The sequence below is a fragment of the Macrobrachium nipponense genome, chromosome 4, assembly GCF_015104395.2.
Source record: "Macrobrachium nipponense isolate FS-2020 chromosome 4, ASM1510439v2, whole genome shotgun sequence".
Taxonomy (NCBI): Eukaryota; Metazoa; Arthropoda; class Malacostraca; order Decapoda; family Palaemonidae; genus Macrobrachium; species Macrobrachium nipponense.
In genome coordinates, this window is record NC_061100.1 from 48,358,015 (window position 1) to 48,381,054 (window position 23,040).

At 37.3% G+C, this 23,040-nt stretch overlaps 2 protein-coding genes across 4 annotated transcripts in view; one reads left to right on the plus strand and one right to left on the minus strand.

Annotated features, from left to right (window-relative positions):
* Positions 1 to 23,040, plus strand: part of LOC135210920 (uncharacterized) — a 304,637-nt gene that overhangs the window by 58,609 nt on the left and 222,988 nt on the right. The window lies entirely within an intron of this gene.
* The window catches only part of LOC135210919 (tubulin alpha-8 chain-like), a 64,136-nt gene that overhangs the window by 26,024 nt on the left and 15,072 nt on the right, over positions 1 to 23,040 (minus strand). The window contains exon 2 of one of the 2 annotated variants that reach the window (XM_064243879.1): positions 5,399 to 5,428. The exons of the other annotated variant lie outside the window; for it this stretch is intronic. Coding sequence (XP_064099949.1) covers positions 5,399 to 5,428 — 30 coding nt within the window. The remainder of the gene's footprint in view (positions 1 to 5,398; positions 5,429 to 23,040) is intronic. 2 annotated transcript variants of the gene reach the window in all.

Consider the following 23,040-nt stretch of genomic DNA (forward strand, 5'->3'; position numbering starts at 1 on the left):
TCTGTTCCTTCTGTATAGGCTGAGTTTGGTTCTAAGCTACTTCCACTTCCGTTTGTGGTATTATATATAATATATTAGGTATATGAATATATATATATATATATATATATATATATATATATATATATATATATATATATATGTATATATATTATATATATGTGTGTGTGTGTATATATATGAATAATTATCACATCACCGTGATTCATATAAATCATTCGAGCTACAAATGTCTTTTAACTAAATAAAATTCCCCTTCGGTACATATATGAAAATATATCAATTCCGAGGTAGAGTGAATTGGATATTAAAGGGACATTTGTAGCTCGAATGATATATATATATATATATATATATATATATATATATATATATATATATATATATATATATATCATTCGAGCTACAAATGACCTTTTAATATCCAATTCGCTCTACCTCGGAATTGATATATTTTCATATATGTACCGAAGGGGAATTTTTTTAGTTAAAGGACATTTGTAGCTCGAATGATTTATATGAATAACGGTGATGTGATAATTATTCATGTAATATATATATATATATATATATATATATATATATATATATATACACATACATACATATATATACACATATACCTAATATTATATATAAATACCACAAACGAAAGTGGAAGTAGCTTAGATCCAAACTCAGCCTATATATATACTACATACATATATATATATATATATATATATATATATATAGTATATATATATATATATGGTTGTTAATGGTGGTTGCTTGCCGAGGTTAATGGTTTTCTCACACCTCGCCAGTCTTCCTAACAGCCCGCCGACGCACCGTAAAACGCCCACTTCCACGCCTTTTTTTTTCATTGGAAACTTAGCTGTATGTAGAGACAGCCTCCATTTTTTTTATGACTGAATTTAGGTGTTTGCCAGTGAAATCTTAACCCGCACCTTCAAGCTATATAGTGCATAGGTGGTGCCCAGTTGATGGTGGAAAATGGGGCGAAAGCTGGGTGAATGGAAATAAAGCGGCAGCTTAGACGGCATAGGCCTAATCGTGCTAGAACGAAGGAATGAAAGTAAGCCGAGACTTAGGCTTAAGCCTGAATCAACAGTCAGGAATGACTAAGAAGATCATGACTGACCTCTCGTAACCAAAGTTAGGATTCGCTAATCACGTAAGACGACGTCGGAGAAAAACGTTTGGGGCATCGGCCCTCATCTGATATGAAAACGAAGATGCCTTCCCGAGGGACGGGGTGGGGAGAGGTGGCGCCTCCGCCGGGTAGGTGGGGATTTGTCAGGGAAACATTTTCGGAGGAAGGAATGCCGCCGAAGTGTGACAAGATGTGTGGGAGAGATTCTGCCGGCTCACTTCTGACATGACCCTCGGAGGTCCGCGGGATGTTCGAGCATTAGTTCCGACTTGTTTACATTGCGACTCCATATTCTGGAGGAGCAGCTGTGTCTGTGTGTCATGTTTATTGGTCCTTTTCACCTCACTAGCGAGAGACCAGAGGTCGATCCGGCGGAGTCTTGGTAATATATATATATATATATATATATATATATATATATATATATATATATATATATATATATATTTATCGCTTAATAAATTCCCCCCCCTCTGTTAAAAAACATATATGAAAATATATTAATTCCGAGGTAGAGCGAATTAGATATTAAAGGACATTTGTAGCTCGATATATATATATATATATATATATATATATATATATATATATATATATATATATATATATATAAATATATAGGTACACAGATATAGGTGTGTGTTGAGTGTGTATGAATATATAGTTATATCTGATTCAGCCTCATTTACAATTGACAAATGACTGAAAAAGTGACGGGGAACCCGGAGGTAGGTCGAAGATTTTCCCAAAAGGAAGGGGGTGGTATCACAGAAAGGGCGTATGATGGGAAGGAGTTAGTGAAGTGTAAGAAGCGCAGAAGAGCACCGGAAGCACTTAAAAAGACAGGTAGCCGGCCCTTCTACAGGTGTGTCGAGGAAGTAATGACCACCATCCTGGATGCCCCAAGATCCTTCCTTTTCAAGTGAAGTGATCCGTCATCCATCGCACCTGTTCTCTCAGTGTGTGTCGTCCCTTCTTTACCTTTTCTTTCCAGCCCTTTTTATCTTCCCTCACTTTCGTCACTTCTTCTTCTTCTTCTTCACTGTTTTTCTAGGTCTAACGTGTTCCTAGTGAAAACAGCTGTTTTTGTAAATTACCATTTTGTTTTGATAGGACTCTCCTTTTTAACACGAGACAGACGTCGTCCTTCAAGAAGAGCCATATAATTTAACGTTACAGGCGAAGTATTTTCGATGTAGTACAATAACAGTGATCAATCCAAACGCAATGACAGCAATTAAGTTAATTACAAACGCGGTAATCAAATATAAGTGTAATTATGGGACGGACTTGTGTCGTGTAAAATTACCGCTCATTTATGGGTGAAGATATGGAGGTCAAGAAATGATCAGCTGTCAAATTCAAGGGCGCGATCCGAGTTCCTTTGACGTGCCTAATCAAGGACGTGGAAGTATTTCCCCGCTGTGAGGGACACGAAGGGGAACAGAATTTCTTTCGTACTACATCTGATTAATGGTATTCATTGCTAGAAAGAAAGAAGAAGAAGAAGAAAAAGGATACCTGTCAAACTGGAAGAGAGCAGCGGGTTGATAAGTAAAATGTGGAGAACTCTTCTTCACATGAGAGTAAACGGAGGAGGAAAGACATGAAGTTAAATGTGATACGAGTCTACAACGAGAGAAGGTCATCACAAAAGGGACGAAAGGAATAAAATGACGTGAAAGTCCTGCAGGAAACTTTCCCAGTCAAAATTCCCAACGAAGCAAAGAACGAATTACGATGATGACCTGAGCGATGCAGTGAACCCTGTCGCGACATGAGGCGACAATATCCCGCCGGAGGAGCTGGAGGAGGAAGAAGAAGAAGAAGAAGAAAAGGAAAAAAGCGTAGCGACAAATTGAACCATTAAATGAAATGGAGTTTTGCGCTCCTCCAGGACGAACGCTTGGTTGGGTTCAATCTTACGGCCGTTAATTATATTCGATATTGTGGTGAACCTCTGGTGGTGGGAGGGAGAGAACCTTGCGTGACAGTTGCAGCGCTTCAGTCGGGATTCTGCACTTAGTCACCTTGATTCGACCCTTGTTTTAAAAAAATAATAAATAAATAAATAAATAAAAAAAAAAGGTTTAGTAAGTCTGGAATTTTCCAGTTCAGTGAAGATCCCAATTTCATCTTAGAAGACCAACGATGGACACCACATTTTCGAAATTTATCATTCAATTTTTACTCGAGGAATCTGAACAAAGGTTTATTTTTCATTATGAATCGAAGCACTTATAAAATGTACTCCGTGGGACCAATAAATCTAATGTAATAAATTTATGTAATATACCACAGTTATCCAGCGTACGAAATTAAGCAAATTTATCCAATGTCCAAAATGAATCAGATTTATCCAGTTTCGAAAATGAATCAAATTTATCCAGTTTCGAAAATGAAACAAATTTATCCAGTGTCGAAAATTAATCAAATTTATCCAGTGTCCAAAATGTATCCAATTGAGAAAACATTTTGCTATTGGTACATTTTGCCTGTTGAGTACATTTTGCATATTGGACATATTTTGTTTATTAAATACAATTTTCCCAGTGGGGACGATTTACATATTGGATTTATTTTGTTCATTGGGCACATTTTGTCTGTTGTGTGCAGTTTGTCTGTTGCATTCCCCAACAGAGACCATTATCATAAAAAATGGGACTCAGAACTTACCATAGTACCTCTACAGGATCAGAAATGTCTACCAAATTTTAGTAAAGTGTTCTGCGACTTAGTTTCCGATACGTCAGCAGGTATTATCAGTCACGTTTTGCGTTTTTGTTGCAGGTGACAGACAATCGCGTGTGAAACCGCCAACAAAATCAAAGTTGATATAAGAAAATGGATTCAGACGATGGGTAAATGTGTTTCAAGGTATGATCATTCCTAAAAATCTGAACACCTTGGCACACTGTGATTGGCCGCTGACATCATACTTGAGGAAAAGTTCTACAAAGAGATAACATCTTATCAGTTTCTGTATTCATTAAAAATGACGCGAGTTTGGTTTCAATAAAATAACTTTTGTTTTTGATACAGGCTTTGAATAATCGATTATTGCTTATTTTCCTTGTTATCCTTAATTGATTTGCCTGTACACAACAGAGGGGAATGTGACGCCATCAAAGCTGTTGTGACGCCCTTGCCCTGTGCAAAGTTGTTTGACCTGTTAGCTGGCGTTGTTGTCACAAAGAGGGATGGAATATTGTTGTTGTTTGTTGTTTGTACTTGTTTGTCCTTATCATTGTTATTAAAGTACTCGTAGTAGCAGGAGTCACCTTTTCTGGAAAAAGGGACAATTTAGCGCACATCGAAAAAGAAGTAAAAGTCTTTCTTTTTACTTTACCTCCGTTCATATTTTCAATTTCCATCTGACTTCAACCTTCTCCTTGTGATTGTTAGACATTATTCTCAGCGCTGAGTGACCTCATAGGTGGCCGCGCTTGGCCTTGGGTTAGAATTTTATACTCAGTGATAAAGTATTTCCAATATTATACGGACATTAACGCAATAAATTTTGATATACTTGCTCCTAAATTCTTTTGTTACAGATAGGTTATCAGTAACCACCACTGTCTTGGCATTAGTTCCGCATGTTCTGCACACAGTGAAGGCCGTCCGAGCATATTTTTCTGCAACATTGCAGGGAAAGCTGTAGAGTAGGAGTAATGAGAGTTTTCAGATCTAAGGAATTTTTGTTCTAGTTGTTCATTCTGTTCAGAGAGACTGGCTACATCACATGTATTTTCGACTGTTGGAGATTCACTTTTTTGCTGAGACAAAAGCCACATCCATCAGGTGGAAACCTTTATATGCTTGAGATTTCTAGCGTTTATGATACTCCTCTTAAAATATTAATTAATTCTAAGTCATATTCTAATATCTTCAATACGCTTGAATAAGAAAATGATACATAAACTCAAGTATATGTAAACCAGAAAAAGCATGCAGATCAAATAAAAACATAAGAAATGGATGACGTACTCGAAATCCAAAGCAGAAAGAAACCCACAGTGCGGAAAAAAAAAGAAAAAAAAATTGAGTTGTCCAAAAGAGTTGAAAGTCATTCGGACGTGAAAGACGTAAGTTGATCGAACCATAAGAGAAGGGAGAAATGATTTACAATCTTTCAACAGCCTCTTTCGTTTCCTGTCACTACCCAGGATTTGGGAATGTCCAAACTCCTCTAGTGTGACGCCCTTACTCAAAAGGCCTTTATTCAACTTCCATTGCTATTACCTGTTGTGCGAATGGAGTGACTAATGGGCCCTGAAATGGGAAAAGAAAAACACAAAATCAACTTGAGTCATCTCAGTGCCTCAGTGGGGCTGTGAAGGGCGGGTGGGGGGAGGAGGGGGGGCCGGGGAGGGAGGGGAGGGAGACCGAACATTCAAAATGACCTTAGGATGTCAATAACCAAAATAATATTCAGTGCTGTGGATTTAGTGCAGATTAAACTCAAATTTAAAGCCAGACATTCCTTCACAAATTCAAAATCAAAGTATCGTCAACTGAAAGTCTTTATTATCAAGCCAAAAATAAAATATCTGTCAGAAAATATAAAAATGCAGTAAATGTGAACTGGTACATATTTTAAAACATTTTAAAAGTGCTTTCACCTTTCCTTAGGCAAACTAAGAATTTGGGTCCAAATCATAACAGGGTATGTGATTTATTGCTAAGGATATCTTTCAAGCATGCAGTCAACATCCATGCAAAATAATCATAATGCTTATTTCCAGGCATAATACTAATAGTTCAGAAATTTACTTATGTGAATAACCAAATTTAATTCAAAAATCATGCTCAGAAATTTAGAAAAAAAATGAGTTTGTCACAACAAAACTAAGGCACGAGTACTTGAATTCATGTAGTTGAGAGAGAGAGAGAGAGAGAGAGAGAGAGAGAGAGAGAGGCACATTACATTACAAGAAATCTATATGAAACACCTCTTACTCCCGACGAAGAAAAGGGAAAAGTGATTTGAAAAACGCCTCCTTTCCTCTTAACTTCATTTGCTGTTTCGTAGGAACTTTGATCTTCACAGCTCAGATGATATTCCTTTTTGTCTCGGGTCAGTTTATGACCTAATTTAGTAAGTACTTTATTCCGTAAATGAACTCAACATTTTGTCGGACGTCAGTGAAACGACGGAAACATTTGGGATGAAAGAGGAATAGTATTTAATGGCAAGGATAAGCATAGTATTGTTAAGGAGGAGAAACCAAATACGTATTAGTTAGAATAGTAATAATGATTTTAATCCTTTTTACGCGCATCATAAGTTTCCTCGAGCAATAATATCGAATACAGTAGCATCAGTAATGGTGGCCTGATAAAATGGTTCAAACGAAATGCATCACATGGCAATGTCCTATTGAAGAGAGACACTGGATGCTATCGATTTCAAACCTGAAGTATGGAGCTGGTTCCGTCATGGAATATCAGTGAATCAAATTTGTCTTTATGTCACAAGTCCTCAGTGATCCAACTGGAGGTTTCAGGTGTTCTGGAATTCCACACAAACGTTAGCATTCAACATCAGAGGACTACTCAACGCGTGATTGATGTGATCTGGTGGAAGGTCGGGGATAAAAAAGAAGAAAAAAAAAGAGAACGATGTCCTGAACAGAGTCCATGTTGGAATCTGCACTTTCAACAACGTGAGAGAAAACCGGGAGGTAGAAGATTAGTGGTTCCCACATGGTTTAAATGCGCCTTTAGTAGGTCCCACACGCACTGCTTGGTATCCACGTTACTCAGTTTTGGTTTAGAATTCTGATTCCATAAATTGAGTGTTTAAAGCTGCGATGGGATGTTGAACTGAGAGTTTCACCATTTTGATCGAATATACATAACCCGTGCAACACGCATGACAGTTGAAGCAGTCTTCATCTAGTTTTCCCTAGAGATGAAATAAAGTAATTGTATGGTCTGGGGAAACGTTTTTGCATACTTTCTCTCTCTCTCTCTCTCTCTCTCTCTCTCTCGTCTCTCTCTCTCTCTCTCTCTCTCTCAATATATAGATTCTATATATATATATATATACTTTACTTTTTATTAAAAAAATATGTATTATAATTATATAATATATGTGTGTGTGTTAACACTCATATATGTATATATCATATATTATATATATATATATATAATATATATATATAACACCATATATAGATACTAAAATTTATATTCAACATCAAGTCTTATTTTAATCATTCGTCAACCCTTGACCACTCTTGAGGATCACGAAAAGAGAACAATCATGCGGGCTAGTCACGTGATTGGCAAGTCCGACAAGCACTACTGACTGACTGACTGACTGTCTGGCTGGCTGGCTGGCTGACTATGAAGATAAGGATGACGTACATGATAATGATGATGACGATGACAAAGAGAGGAATCTTAAACACCTAGAGAAAGAGAGAGAGAGAGAGACCATTTAGCACAGCGCATTCCGACTGTCATCTGTGACTCGTCATGTAGTCTGTGTCAACACTTTTATGTGTCCGTTTTTATTTGATTTTTTTTTTATTCGTTCTTTTACGATGCTCACACTAATATTGTTCTGCTCTGTTTAAAAATCTGATGGTGACGGAATTTTTTCTTTTGTTCGGTGCTCACGTGGACAGAGGCGTTGTTTTTCTTTTTTCTTTTCTTTTTTCTTCTTTTTCTTTCAAGGACTGAGTTCCTATGCTTAGGTATGTGTGATAATGTTGGTCCCTTCGCGTTATAGTATATATATCATAATATATATATATATATATATATATCTATATATCTATATAGTTATAATATGTAATATATCTAATGTCTCGATGTAATCTCGTAATGTAATATATAAATATATAGATATATATTTATATCTATATAATATCTATAATATATCATATAGGACTATCTTATGTAATATATGTATCTCATGTCTAAATATATCTAATAATATTTTATGTATTTGCCTATTATACTTATAGATATACATATAATGTAATATATAGATATATATATATATATATATATTATATATATATATATATATTATATATGTATATATATATATATATATATATATATATATATATATATATATATATATATATGTATATATATACATATATATAATATATATATATATATATGATATATATATATATATATATATAATATATCTATATATATATAGTACATTGTCTTAGTAAAGACGAAAGCGCTTGGATTTCTGCCTATCATTTTCCTGTGGTATTTGCTTATTTAATGAAGTCGCATGCACCTTCTGTGATTTTTGAAGCATAAACATATATATATGTGTATGATAAGTCTAGAAAGTTATTTATTGAAAATTTTCTCATTATGATTTACCAACTAATTTTCAGGGCCTCCTGATTAATTAGCTGGTTGCGGTCAAGCAATCTTCCCTCAATTCCAGAATCATCTCCTCGCGAATCTGTGTGTGTTGGTTTGTGTGTGCGTGTGCTCGTGTCGTGTGCTTGCAAGGTGAGAGATATCATTATTCCAGTCTTGAGAAACCCCTGGTTGCTAAAACCGCATCCAAGAGCCACGTCATGGCGGAGGTATCAGAGGGAGACATTGCTCAGCTCAGGAGGAGCCGGTTATTTAAAACCCCGTTGAGTTTGACCTTGATTTCGCGTCTTTGTCGCCGCTGCATCTTCAAGGATTATCTGCGGGAGGACATTCCTCGCTATGGAATGGACACTCCGCGCAAATGTTCTCTTTTATTTATGTGACATTTTCCTTCTTGGTTTGCTTGAATGACATTCTCTCTCGCTTTTGATATTTTATACAAATATATATGAATTTTTATCACATCACCTTGATTCAAAATACATATACATATATCCATTAAGCTACAAGTGTCCTTGAACATCCAAATCGCTCTACCTCGGAATTAATGTAGTTTAATATATGATAACCGAAGGGGAATTATTTTATAAACAAAAAAAGGCCACTTCGGTTAACATGTATGAAAATATATTAATTCCGAGGTACAACGAATTGGATGTTAAATGACACTTGTAGCTTAATGGATATATATATATATATATATATATATATATATATATATATATATATATATATATACTATACACATACACACACATATATAGATAGATAGATAGCTATGTATACCTCTGTTATTAACTTTAGTCTGTTGATTATTGAAATCAGTGAAATTCTTTATAGCTTAGCTTTTTCCAGAATTGTCTTTATATCCTAATTGCTCTTCGTAGACTGTTTCTGGAAATGGATCAAAGTTTCTGTCAGGGACAGCAGTTTTTTTCATAATGATACAATTTTGCGCCTTAGAGTAGGACCTATGTCATATCATAGGCCGTTTTGAAAGCTATATTCAGGAGGTCATAATCTAAATCCGGTCAGGTTACCGCATGCAGTACACTGGATCAGAAAATTCATCCTTAAACGACAAGATAAGAGTCTTGCAGTAACCCGTAGGGGTCTGGTGTAAGTACTAGTAGTTGGATGCATTGGGGCCTTAAGGCGATGTCCCTTTTATGTATGAATGCTTGTTTGATTTCTGTGAAATGGCGTTGCAATGCGCATACCCATCAACTCCGTAGATCAGAGGTGGCCAAACATCCGATAGCGGCCACTTGTTTGGTCGATCGCCGTTCCCCCACAATCCTATATAAACAAACAAACACAAGCATATATATATATATATATATATATAGATATATAAATATATATATATATTATATATATATATATTTATAGATATATATATATATATATATATCTATAGATATAATATATATCATAAAATATATATACATATATATATATACTATATATATATATAGTATATATATATATATGTATATATCATATTATATATATAATATTATTTAATATAGTATATATATATATATATTTATATATATATATAAATACATATATATAATTACTATATATATATACATATATATATATATATATATATATATATATATGTATATATACATATATATATATATATATATATATATATATATATAAAATGAGGCAATGGTACTCATGTTTTATCGTACTATGGCGCTATTTGAAATTTGTTTTCTCACGTAATAATATGAGATTATGTAGTATGGTAGATCGTAAAAGAGTTTGTCTTTAGAGTAGATCTCCGAGTCCAAAAGTCTAAAAGTATGGCCACTTCTACCGTAAATAATGATGATCAGTCATGAACCATAGTCCCTTTGCTGATATGCTGGGTATCTTATGCCAGCAAACTGTCAGCTGTAATTCTTCCGGTGCTATCAATCAATTCCTTCCATGGGGAGGTTTTCGTAAGTACCTGTTCTCAAGCGATACTACCTGGATATCCTTTGCTGTGCCAGCAAATGGCCGAGTTCAGCCTTCACTTGTATTCCCACATCCCGAGAGCTGTTGTTATCAAGGTAACCGCAGTAATTATATTATTAAAGTTTCTCTTCCTTTTGCTTTCGAGGGACGAATGGCGGTCACACATTCCTAAACGGCTGCCCCTGTTTTGGTTTCGTTTTCTTTTTGTGTTTGTTGTTCAGCTAAGTTTCTGCCACGGGACGGGATAGAGCAGACACAACCTTTCTTTTGTAGCCAGCTGGTGTTCATCAACGTCTGTGTGTATGTGTATGTGTCCACACTTCTGTTTATAAGTGCAGAGCAATTGCACGTTTGTTGCGAAAAAATGAGCAAAGGAGTAATGCACTTGTATTCTTGGCCATCGTTGCAACAGGGATCATAAGTAAAGTAATAATAATAATTTTCCACTGTTATCATTATTGTTTAAAACGTCAGTATTGGTAAAAAGAACACCAGACATATTATGCGAGCCTCCAAAGAATAAGGTATTTACTGTATGTGAAGAATAAAGATCACCAAAAGAAGAGAATTTTAGTCAATCACAGAAACAAATAGGAAAATGGTGTACTTTTCCAGTTATAAGTTTATATGTAGAATTTTTGATAGCATCTCTTTCGTTTGCTTGAGAAAAAATATTGTTAATGAAATATTCCTAGTGTTCCTTTCTGACCTTTTCCAATTTTATTTTTCATAGTGTTTCCTGTTTAAAGAGGTACGTGTGCATGCAGACACGCATATATACATATACATGTACACATACATACATACATACATTGTCTGATAGATGGAAGAATGCATTGTGAAAGCCAGAAGCCCATGAGCAACATCCCAACGGGTTGTGTAGCAGAAGTGTTTTAACGATTGAAATCGTCGCAAATTGACCTTATTCCGGCGTTCTTTCCCATTGGAAGCGTTACAAAGGAAGGCGTGCAGTTGCACCATCACAAGTAGCAACACAGACATTCTGTTCCACGCCCTCTTTTGCGGCTGCGCCATCTCCTTCCACTTCCTTTCGAAATATTAAATTAACCTCGTTAAATACAAGCTCTTACAACCACAAACGACAGCTAACAGCGGCCCCCCCCCCCCACCCCCCCCTCTCTCTCTCTCTCTCTCTCTCTTCTCTCTCTCCCTCTTTCTCCTCTCCTTTAACCTTTACCCGCCAGGCCCAGCCTCTCTTCTCTCGAATACGCTCGTTAAATACCTCTCTTACAACCACAACGACAGCTACAGCCACCCCCCCCCCCTCTCTCTCTCTCTCTCTCACTCCTAACCTTACCCTCAGCAGCCTCCTCCCTGTCCTTCCCCTCGCGACTTCATCTATACGCTCAACTACGTAAGTCTGATCCATTAAAGTCGTGCTTTATGCGCTTTTCCCAGTCGTGTAATTTACGATGTTGGTGTCTCGTTTAGAAGCACGATTGTATGCGATTTAAAGGTGTTATTGCATAAAAGTACTTGCGTTCACAGAAAGATGAAACTGTTTAGTACTATATGCGTGTAAAATTATTTAAGTATATATACACACTACACACACACACACACAACACACACACACATATATGTCACACACACACACACACACACACACACACACACATATATATATATATATATATATATATATATATATATATATATATATATATATACATACTTGCGTATGTATGTCAGTGTGTGCGCGCGCTTTGAACGTACGAGGTAAGAATGAGCGTACAGCAACTTTCCGGTTCGATACAGGAGATTTTCGTAGATATGTCAAAGGAAATCAGATACATCGTCACCATTCGCGCGAGTGCAAATGAAATGTTTTTATTTTCAGTGGAACTTCATATGGGAGCATTATACTTTTTGATGCATGTGAATTAAGTTAACCTCAGTTGTCATGGTTACGTGGAGGTGACCATATAACATCTCCTCAAGGAAGAAAGGGAGAGGGTGGTTGGGGCGTGCAGCGAAGTCGAATCCCAAACCGGCCTACTATACCATTTACTACCTAACCTAACTTGACGTTGCTGAGGCCGGGGATTCGAATTCGATTCTTTGGACAATGTGGTGTTCCTCAAACTAGTATTCAACCTTGAGCAAATTTGCTTCGCGGAATCTCTGATGATTGAGGGTTTAATAATAATTAGAAATAATTAGAAGATAACTATAGCCTTATGTCACCATACCGTTTGTTATCCTGTAGGGGCTGTGCTATGTGTAGCAATAGCTTTAAAAGTTCAAAGTCATTCTACAAAAGTATGCCAAAGCCACACCTATAGCCAGTATAAAAGAGAAAGCAGTTCAGTTTGAAACCCCCGAGATTACTGTCAAATAAACGTCGCGTAATAAAAATCACCGTTTATTACCATGAGAAAGAACACGCGGTGTGACTGGGAGTGAAAGCTCTCAAATCTGAGGCAAAATATTGCTATGAAAGCAGAGAAGAAGCATCCTGGAACTTTAAAACCTCTGTCGATGGCAGGTGAAGAAAATGTTTCGCTCTTCACAGTTCTTTTTACTATTGGGTTACATTTGGGTTAAATCTTGTCCGTGCCTCTGTATCCCTGAACTGCTGTCTAATAGAGAAGACCTTGAGTCCTACTTGCCGGCGCGAAGTAACACTTTTTCCTGAAGGAAATGTGGTGACGCTCAAAACTCCTTCCTCGTATCTGCTGAGAGTCCTCTTCTGAGTGGCGTCGTCTTTTGGGAGCAAAACTGCTGTGGAGGTATGAGTCATGGATTGATCAAAAGCCAAACGTCGTCACAGGCTCACGTTTCTGCCTTCGAAAACGATGTCAGCAACAAGATCTATACATATCTGTCTGATAAATTCTTTATTAATCCTCTTACCTCCATTCCATCAACTATTAAATCAATGCGTGACTGGCATCAATGACATAAAATGCATATTTTAAGTAAATAGGTATCGTTAAGAGCAAATATAACTGAAAGGTTGGAAAAATACCAAATTCCGTAAAACAGTTTTCAGATACGCCCGTTTTTTAGGAATAATGGTCACCATGTATGGAGGATATCGTAGACATCATGGTTTTTAGGATGAAATGTGGTTTCATTTTACATTAACCATTCTTCATTCAATTCCCAAAACCGAAACAAGAAACCTCGAAACTGTGCGGTTAAGCACGAGTGTTTGATTAAATATACGCTTCTTTTTTCGTGAAGGAGAAATGTGCTGGCCCTGTGACCCTCCCGAAGAGCAGCTCCGTGATAGAAACGCCTGACAGACAGACGCCCCCACCGCCATACCCTACTTTTAATTCGGGTAAGTGAGCGGGCCTTTTAAACATGGGAATGTGACGTCGGAGCTATTATCGTCATCGTCCCTCAGGGGTATTGCCACGGGCTTTGGGCTACCGACGAAGAGTCAAGGCCTCAGTAACGCTCCACTGATCGAGAACCAAGATCGTTCAGCCGAATTCCCTAAAACATCCTCTCTCTCTCTTCTCTCTCTCTCTCTCTCTCTCTCTCTCTCTCCAGCTGACTCACTCACACACTCGCCACTTACGAACAAACGTAATGCCTCCGTCCTCTTGTCTGTCCTTCCTGTTCTGCGACTTCCACCAGTTTTCCCCAGCTTTCACATTCTAGCCATAGAGAGAGAGAGAGAGAGAGAGAGAGAGAGAGAGAGAGGAGAGGGTGTGAGTATACCTGAAAAATCCTTTTATTGACGAATTATCGATTGGTACCTCGACTCCATCGCAACGAAAATATCGACGCCAAATTGATCGCTTCCCGAGAAGAGTTCAACAAGTCATTGTGTGGGTGTGAAAAGCTCTTGAAATTATTTGATTAATCTCGATTATTTTTCGTTACTGATCTTCCTTAAATCACATCCATGATGTACATAATTAAATGTTTTTGTCCTCGATTGTTTTCTCGAGGGGAGCGATGAAAAATTGTTGTTAATAAAAAGCTAAAAAATGTGATAATACTAAAAAAACTATCTTGAAAAAACGAAGAATGCATCGCTGCCATAATATAAATTCAAAAGCGGAATTCGTAGACGAAGGCGGTTATTTATCGTAATCACGCAGCTTTTAGGGTGAAATCATAACTTTCCATTTTAGCTGGTCCACTGGTACAGTGGTGGTTAGTGTCGTGGAATGCCACTCAGATGTCGCGGGTTCGTGTGTCCCCAGTTCGCTGAAAAATCACCAGCTCTTTTGCTTTTCTTGATCAACGAAAAGTCTCTTTATGAAGACCAGCGATTGTGAATCTGGAGAGCAATTTTCGTTTAATCAATTTTTATCGATTGGTCAGAGTACATTGACAACAAAGAATGACTTTCTTTATAACTGGTTGGTTGGTCATGGTTCACTTCTGGTGTCGAGGGTTTGTGGGAAAAGGGGAAATGAAGCAGAGTCTGTATCTTTTGTTGTATCACGCAGATTTGCCCTTTGTGTGACAAAGAAGGTCAGATGTCAATGATTGATACAGTGAAATGGCTGAGGCCATTATAGTTGACTTCTTTATTATTCACACTAATTCAAAGGAAGAAATCTCCTCTTGTGTTTGCTGGCAACGCAGGCCGCAAAGTAGATGCCAGATATGAAGTTTGTATTGATTCTCACATGATTTCTTTTATGTGACGGAATGGTGCTGTCTTTGACGTCTGAGAGACTTTTACACCGACATGGCTCGGTAGCGTTTACAGCAGTGCTTTAAAACATACACGCACGAATGATCTCCAATCGAAGATAGATCAAGAAAAACCTGCTTTCAGTTGCCTATTGTTACTTTCCTGTGTTACGACATTTTTGATTGACTGGCTAAGCTCATCTTCTGGCGGAGCAATAGCTATGGATATTGGCTCCGCCATTTATTGAGAACAAAATTTATTATTGTCCTTGAAGTGGCTCAGCAAGATTTCGCTTTGCTATAAAATTGTCGACTGCGTGTTATAGTCTGTTTGTGGCTTCATCTCTTCATTCGAAGGAAATATTAGAAAGAACTGAAAAGATTTTAATTTCTTTTAAAGGGAACGAAACTAGTCATTACTGTATTTCTAGTACCTCTGATAAGCCTAAACTGTTCTTTTGAGATGATACCTTGAAACAATCAAATCGACGAATTTCCGAAATGAGAGAGAGAGAGAGAGAGAGAGAGAGAGAGAGAGAGAGAGAGAGAGAGGAGAGAAGAGGAGAACGAGAGAGAGAGAGAGAGAGAGAGAGAGAGAGAACACCGTGTATTTTTTCATTCGCATGTGAGGCTGCGACCTGAAACTGAATGTGAAAATAGACAAGTAAAAAACGCGCCGAAGTTTCTTCGGCACAATCGAGTTTTCTGTACACCGTATAATACTGTATGTAACTCTCAGTCACGACCCGATGGTGGCATGTGTTGTTGGGACCTATAGCGATACCAGATGAACGATCATAGCTCTCTTTAACCTTAAATAAAACCAATGTTACAGAGGCTAGAGGGCTGCAATTTGGTATGTTCGATGATTGGTGGATGGGTGATCGACATACCAATTTGCAGTCCTGTGGCCTCAGCAGTTTTTAAGATCTGAGGGCGGACGGGAAAAGTGCGGATGGACAGACAAATAGCCATTTCAGTAGTTTCCATTTACAGAAAACTGAAAATGACTTCGGAAAGTCACTCTTGAAGAATCGTACCTCTTGAAAGCATCCAGTTGAAATCAGTGTAGGTTGTGGTCATCAAGAAGATGGAAAGTTTGGAAACATGATGGAACACCAATTCCCAACGTTGCATGTCGACTGCCTGCAGTTGCGTCTTTTGCATGTAGGTCAGAGTGCTTAATGCGTGCATGACCAGAGCAACACAGCGCAGCTTACTTCACGCCGCCGGGCGCTGCAGAAGATGACGTTTTGAAAAGCGAGGCAACTAATTCTGTCATAATTTTCTTGCGAAGCTCGAGATGGTTCGCGTGTGTATGCTTGTTCGTTTTCACTTCTCGTAATATTAATCCACATTGCTTTGGAGGGGAACGTCAAGGATAAATTTTGCGTCGGTGTATTGAAACCTGTCTCGTTTAATACATTACAACAGAAAAATTATTGTGAACATCATATCTGGTAGTATTATAATGCAGTCTTCTTCTTCTTCTTCTCAGATTAATCTTTTTTCGGAGTCGCTGATTTTATTGAGCCTTTTCCCGAATGTTGTCTGTTGGTCTTCGCTGAGGCCTTCATGTCCCGCGTGTCCATGATCTCTGCGGTAACGTGTCGCCCATCACTTACTGTCAGGTGGATGAATTTCCATTTTGATTCCAGAGAGACATCTCGGGTCACGGCATTATGGTGTTGGCAGACGTGATGGATGAGTCGTTCTGCGGATCGTCTCGGGACATCATCATGTCAGCTGCTACCATATTTTGATGCCGTGATTATAGTATGGGGAAGTAGGTGACCAAGTCCTTTTTTTTTATGGGAAAGTTTCTCTGCCCGTCTCATTTTTTAGATTCGTTATTTTATTCATTAGAAATAATAATCATTGGTTGTGAGACTCGATTTCACTCCCGTAACAGCCATGGAGAAAGTAGAAGCAAATTGAAGCAGCAATTGTGTTTTTATTTGATCATGTTTATTTGATAAACTTTCATCATGAACGAGATTTGAAATAGACCTTGAAGTCCGGAGCATTTTTTTATCTCTTTCCTTCACGCTCTCCCTCATTACCTCCTATCTCTCTCTCTCTCTCTCTCTCTCTCTCTCTCTCTCTCTCTCTCTCTCTCTCTCTTTGCTTAAATGCCATTTCCTATTCAGAGTGCTTATCGTTCATCTCGCTCACAAGATGGGAAGTTTTTATCTCATTTCTTACGCTGCATCTCCAGAGAGGCATATATATACGACATCTGGCGTCGTTCAGGGAATTCTTTTTATGTAAAGTTTGAAGTTTACCAAAGGCAGAAGGGCTGTTAGGCTAGCTAAGTTTAAGAACTTAACCTTTACGTGAAGTGATTCGGTATAAAGGGATCCCTTGAGAACCTGAGGAAGCAGATCCCTCAGCAATAAAGTAGAACGCTTAGTCATGAAAACTATAGCTTAAGTAGTTACGAAGATATATATATATGTGTGTGTGTGTGTGTGTGTGTGTGTGTGTGTGTGTGTGTGTGTGTATGCAGTATGTTATGTTGCAGTTACAAAAATGTATTCTTTGTAAGTGGAACCAAAAAAAGCCAATAACTGCAAAAAAAAAAAAAAAAAAAAAAAGCAGCAGAATCTTTGGTCACGGAATTAATCCTAATAACCTAAATTAGTCCATTAACATCTGCAACTGAAAAGTCATGACCAAAGCAGTCATATTGCAGGTTTGCTAAACGGGTAGCATTGGTAAAAAAAGATTAGGTATTTTATCAAGGTCTCTTTATACTTAATAATAACTGTAGTTATAATGTAGAGTCTTACATTATTATTGTTCTCCTGTTGTTTGTTGTCATTGGCACTATCACGTACAATTGTTTTGCATTATGTTCAACGGGAAAACTCCACGTTGTTGTTTCGTATGTGCGTGTGAATGACAGTCTGATCGGGATATTGTCTTAATCTTTGTAAAGAATGACGACTCCATTTTCAAATTATTTTATCTACATGTCCCGTCACGTCATGCCATTTATGCTCTTTGTAGTGTAAAGCCTTTTTTATGGTTATAGAAAATACACAAAACTCAACCTTGGAGAGTGACGGAGCAATGGACACTGTAAGGTTAAGTCGGTGAAAACTGGCGTATAGCAGCAAAAGATGGCCATCATTCTTTCGAATCCAATAGTTCAGTTTTGGTCTTGTTCTCTGGTCTCATATGTAACTGTTAACATTGACATTTCCCTCATCTTTTGACGTGTTATGTTCTTTCGTTCATAATAAAACTTTGAAAAGGTTCATTTCAGTTTCTAAATTCCATTACAATCAACATATCCCTCTCTGAATCGCGTTTCGGTTTTGATTTTCACGGGGGACTTCGATTGGCGAAGAACCCACATTTTCATTTACAGCAAATTCGTCATTTCTCATTGATTCTTTTGAACAGAATGGAGGAGGAGTGGGGTGTTGTTATTATTATTATTATTATTATTATTATTATTATTATTATTATTATTATTATTATTTTTTTTTTTATTACTCTATCACAGTCCTCCAATTCGACTGGGTGGTATTTATAGTGTGGGGTTCCGGGTTGCATCCTGCCTCCTTAGGAGTCCATTACTTTTCTTACTATGTGTGCCGTTTCTAGGATCACACTCTTCTTCATGAGTCCTGGAGCTACTTCAGCCTCTAGTTTTTATTATTATTATTATTATTATTATTATTATTATTATTATTATTATTATTATTATTATTATTATTATTATTATTATTATATTGTGTCGCTCATTAGTAGCTTCACGCAGAGGCCAACCGTCGAAACTTACCAAGACTGATGTGAATAACCAAGGTTGATTAGTCATCTGTTCTGTCTGTCATAACGTCATGGAGGAAATAGAAGATACTAAAAAAAACTGACATCTTTAATAAGCCAGTAGGAAACCTGGTCACGCAACGCTACTTCACAGAGGATGACGCTTGATTTCTGGTGCTTCTCCGTCTATTCGAGCTGGATTCTGTGTTACACATTCAAAATTGTGTCTATTCGGAAATCACTTGAACTAGTTTCGACCGGTCGGCTATCGCCTTCACAAGACACTTTCGACTTCCTGGTTTTGTCGAAATGGTTTGTCGATTCTGCAGTGTTTCAGGTACACGATGAAAGGGACGAAAAGTTTCATGGAATCAAAAGTTAGATGAAGGTGACTTGAATGCCCGTCGCCTGACATGGCATTTCTCTTTTGTAAACAAAGGTTTACTGACCTGTGGTGCTTATTTCAGAAAGCAAGAAGAATGCAATTCTCGGTGGACTTGGAGTTCAGTGACTCGTGTGATAATAGTAGATGAGCGGTCTCTTAAGGAATAGAAGTTACCCTTTGAAGCAGAAAACTTTTGCTCTCTTCTTTTCGAGAAAACAACACCAAAAAGAAATATAATTCAGTGCCAGGAGAACACTTCATCATTCATTTACTAAGTATTAGTTGGTGTATAATTGTACATTCATTGTCATCAGAAACTTATAATTTATAAGAGAACCACATTTCTTTTTTCTTTTTTCACTATGAATTTTTATTGAAAAAGACTACCCTTATAAGGCCAACAAGTTTCTTGTGCCTTTTCCCATCGGTAAACGCTCTTTATGTATTATATGTAAAAGTGAAGTATTCCATTGTTACCCGAACCTCTCGAATAAAGAAGAATTTTCGATGATTGTTACTGTGAAGTTGTTCCCATGAATGTCGTTTTTGGATTGCATTATATCTCCCGCAAGTGGACTATTAACAAGGTTCCCACTTTGGACTAGATCATTCGATTGTAATACAAAATCATTTTCTCCTTTGTTCAGTCTATTACTCTTCCTTTCCATTCTCAGCCTCGGTCTGTAAAGCAAACAATACTCTGTTTTTTTCCACCTGTCCACCTGCCTGTGGTGGTCGCGCATGGTAACACTGCGTCCCTGGCTTTAAATAGTTACGCTATGTGTAAGTTTTAGGTTAATAAAAGGTAGCATATCTGGGTGTACATTTCCAACTGAAAAGTGTTTTAATCATTTACTGTGTGCGAATTACACCGTTAATATTCGTAATAGGATATTATTTAAAGCCCGGGATGCAGTGTTACCAAGTGCAAATACCACAGGCGGTTGGACAGATGGGAAAAAACAGAGTATAGGCATCATAGTATCTCGTATACCTATTCAATTAGGTTTAACCAGGATTCTAGTGGTCGTGTTTTAATAAATTCTTGGTAAGATTTACAATGCTCATTTTCTAAAAGTTTTTTGTTGCTATGAATTCTAAATATGTTTACTTTGGCAGTAACCTAACCTAACCTTACCTAACGTACAATGGATGTAGTGGGCTAAACAACAGGATGTCACCGAGGTAGCGTTAATGTCATATTTCTCATCCAGAATGATCCTCACAAAGTCCCAGAAATACGGCCATGAGTGCTCGTGTCACCCCTGTCAAACGTACGTAGCTGTTCTTACAGTTCTTGAGTCACATTCTAGACTGTTTTGTCGATGAAAAAAAAAAAAAAAATAATAATATGATGACAAATAAAAAATGGTCATCTTACCATGACTTGGAATATAATTAGTTACGTGACCGTGATTAACTTAACCATTTATTCATCGAATTCATGAACGTAAACGGAATGATTCATTATGACTTTTGCACCGAGTTTTACAGAGATGTCACGACATCGTAGCAAATCCTCACTTGCTATGTAGGGTTTGATATCTACCATTTTATGTCTTTCAGTGTGTTTATTGTTTTTTAAAGAAATGTAATGCCTCTGTCAGGTCCGTCACGTAAGATAATTAACAGGAGAACGAATAACAGCATAGCATTTAATCATTCTGTATGCAAATGCTTGTTGCTTTTAGGAACAAGAGCCCGCCATTTCATAATCATAACAACAACATCAGCAACAACAGAGATCTGAGCGTGCAAAATGCGACATAGCCAGCAGAGCAAGCTCAGAACACCTCGAAAATAAGTGTTATTTTCTTAAAATGGGCAAATTAGTATATTTTGCAATCCTGATTTCAAAATTGCATTAGGTAGCTTTCCAGTTTCATATTCCTTAACATCTGTTTCCCCGACGTCATTCGGATAAATCATGGCTCGCATGTATTTCTTTTCCTCGTGTCTTGTCATTGCCGATATTCTGATACGGTGCTTGCAGTAGTACGCAAGATCTATGGTAGTACGACTGTGTAAATGTGGAAGTGAATGTGATAAAGAAATTTTTTTATGTTTTGTGTTTGGTTATGCAGTGCGGTAAACCTAGACTCGTAGAATCACGCCTTCTTATCGCCGGAGTATTAAATAGCAGGATGCTCCTTATCTGTAAGCAGCCTCGTATCGTATCCGGTCTTCACGAGGTCGGAGTGAACGCCATACGCCTAGAACTCTCTTCAAGAAATTACGCACAGCACATTTTCAACATTGTGTTTATGGAATGGAATCCTTTAACGCCTATTGCGGAGGAGGGATGGGTGTTTGATACAATTTAGCAGGCTTGTGTCCCAATGTCTTTTATTTTATTTTATTTTATTTTATGCAATGGAATAACACCCTATTAGACAAAATTAAGAATTGTCACTGACAAGATAACTGAAAATCATTACTTGAAAGCTAATCTAAAACATCTTAAGGAGAATCTTTCTAGTAATCACTGATTAACAAAACAATTTTTCTAGTAATCACTGCTTAATAAAATAGGGCTAAAAATAATGACTGAAAATGTAGATGAAGATCGTTCCAGAAAAATCCAAAAATTCGGTATCGAAAAACAAAGCCAGTCATCATCATTGGAAAACTAAGCTAACGCTCTAAAAAAAAAAAAAAAAAAAAAACTATTTACACAACCATTACGGGCGGATCACTGTTGTTTAATGACAGTCAAGGTCTGTGTGGTAACCGTAAGCCCTCAAAAGTGATGACATCTTTAGCAGAGAACGCGCCAAGACCCAAAGGCTGAATAGCCGTTGCCTCTTGCACTGACCACCAGAAGTCTGTGTTTGCGCTGAGGTTTTCACGCTGCCATTTGGTTCTGAAAGCCAGAAGGTCCCGCCACATCATACCAAATCATATGAATCTTATGTGAGGTGATTAACGCGTTCTCGAGAGAAGACTGCGGTAGAACAGGATTTAACTACAACAGTTCATGAGACTTGAAGAATGATTAGATACTTGCTGCTTAATTAGCTTTAAACAATGACCAAAAGCAACAGTGCTGACGACAATAATGTGTACAGTAATTTTCTGTGTGCCTCTGCATCGTGTTGTGCACTATTTCTTTACTCATCTCCACCTATCTATCTATCTATCTATCTATCTATCTATATATATATATATTTATATATATATATATATATATATATTATATATATATACACGAGGTGTGACAGTGCTCAAACCGAGTCTTGGTTTCACCACTCAAAACCAGAATGTAGTGGAGTGATGCCAGACGATGACCTTCCAGTTATCAAACTTTGGTTTCCTCTCTTTCGTTGTCACTCTTTTATCTCCGTAAGTCACCAACGTCAAAACTGTCTGCTACCCAGAGGTGTTCTTTGTATCGAGGCTTTGTTTATTAGGATTTAAAGGTCTCCAGCCATTTAAGGCATGATGGTTAACCACAGCTGACACTGAGCAAGAGAAAACAAGGGGTTCGGCTTGTTCATCATTTTTATCTAGAGGAAACTGTAACGTGTGCTTATTTGTGCATTTGTTTATGTAAGCAAATGAAGACTTAGACTTCTCGTGACATTTTTTTTTAAGGTTTTTTGGTATTTCTAATGATCGAGAACACGTGACAATTCCTCATGCCTGACCAGGGCTTCAAGGCGATGAATATGTTTACTGGAGGCAGTGCTCAGTCTTTTATAGTAGCGTAGATCATTTGGTGTTTGGGTCTGCATTTGACACGAAACATATT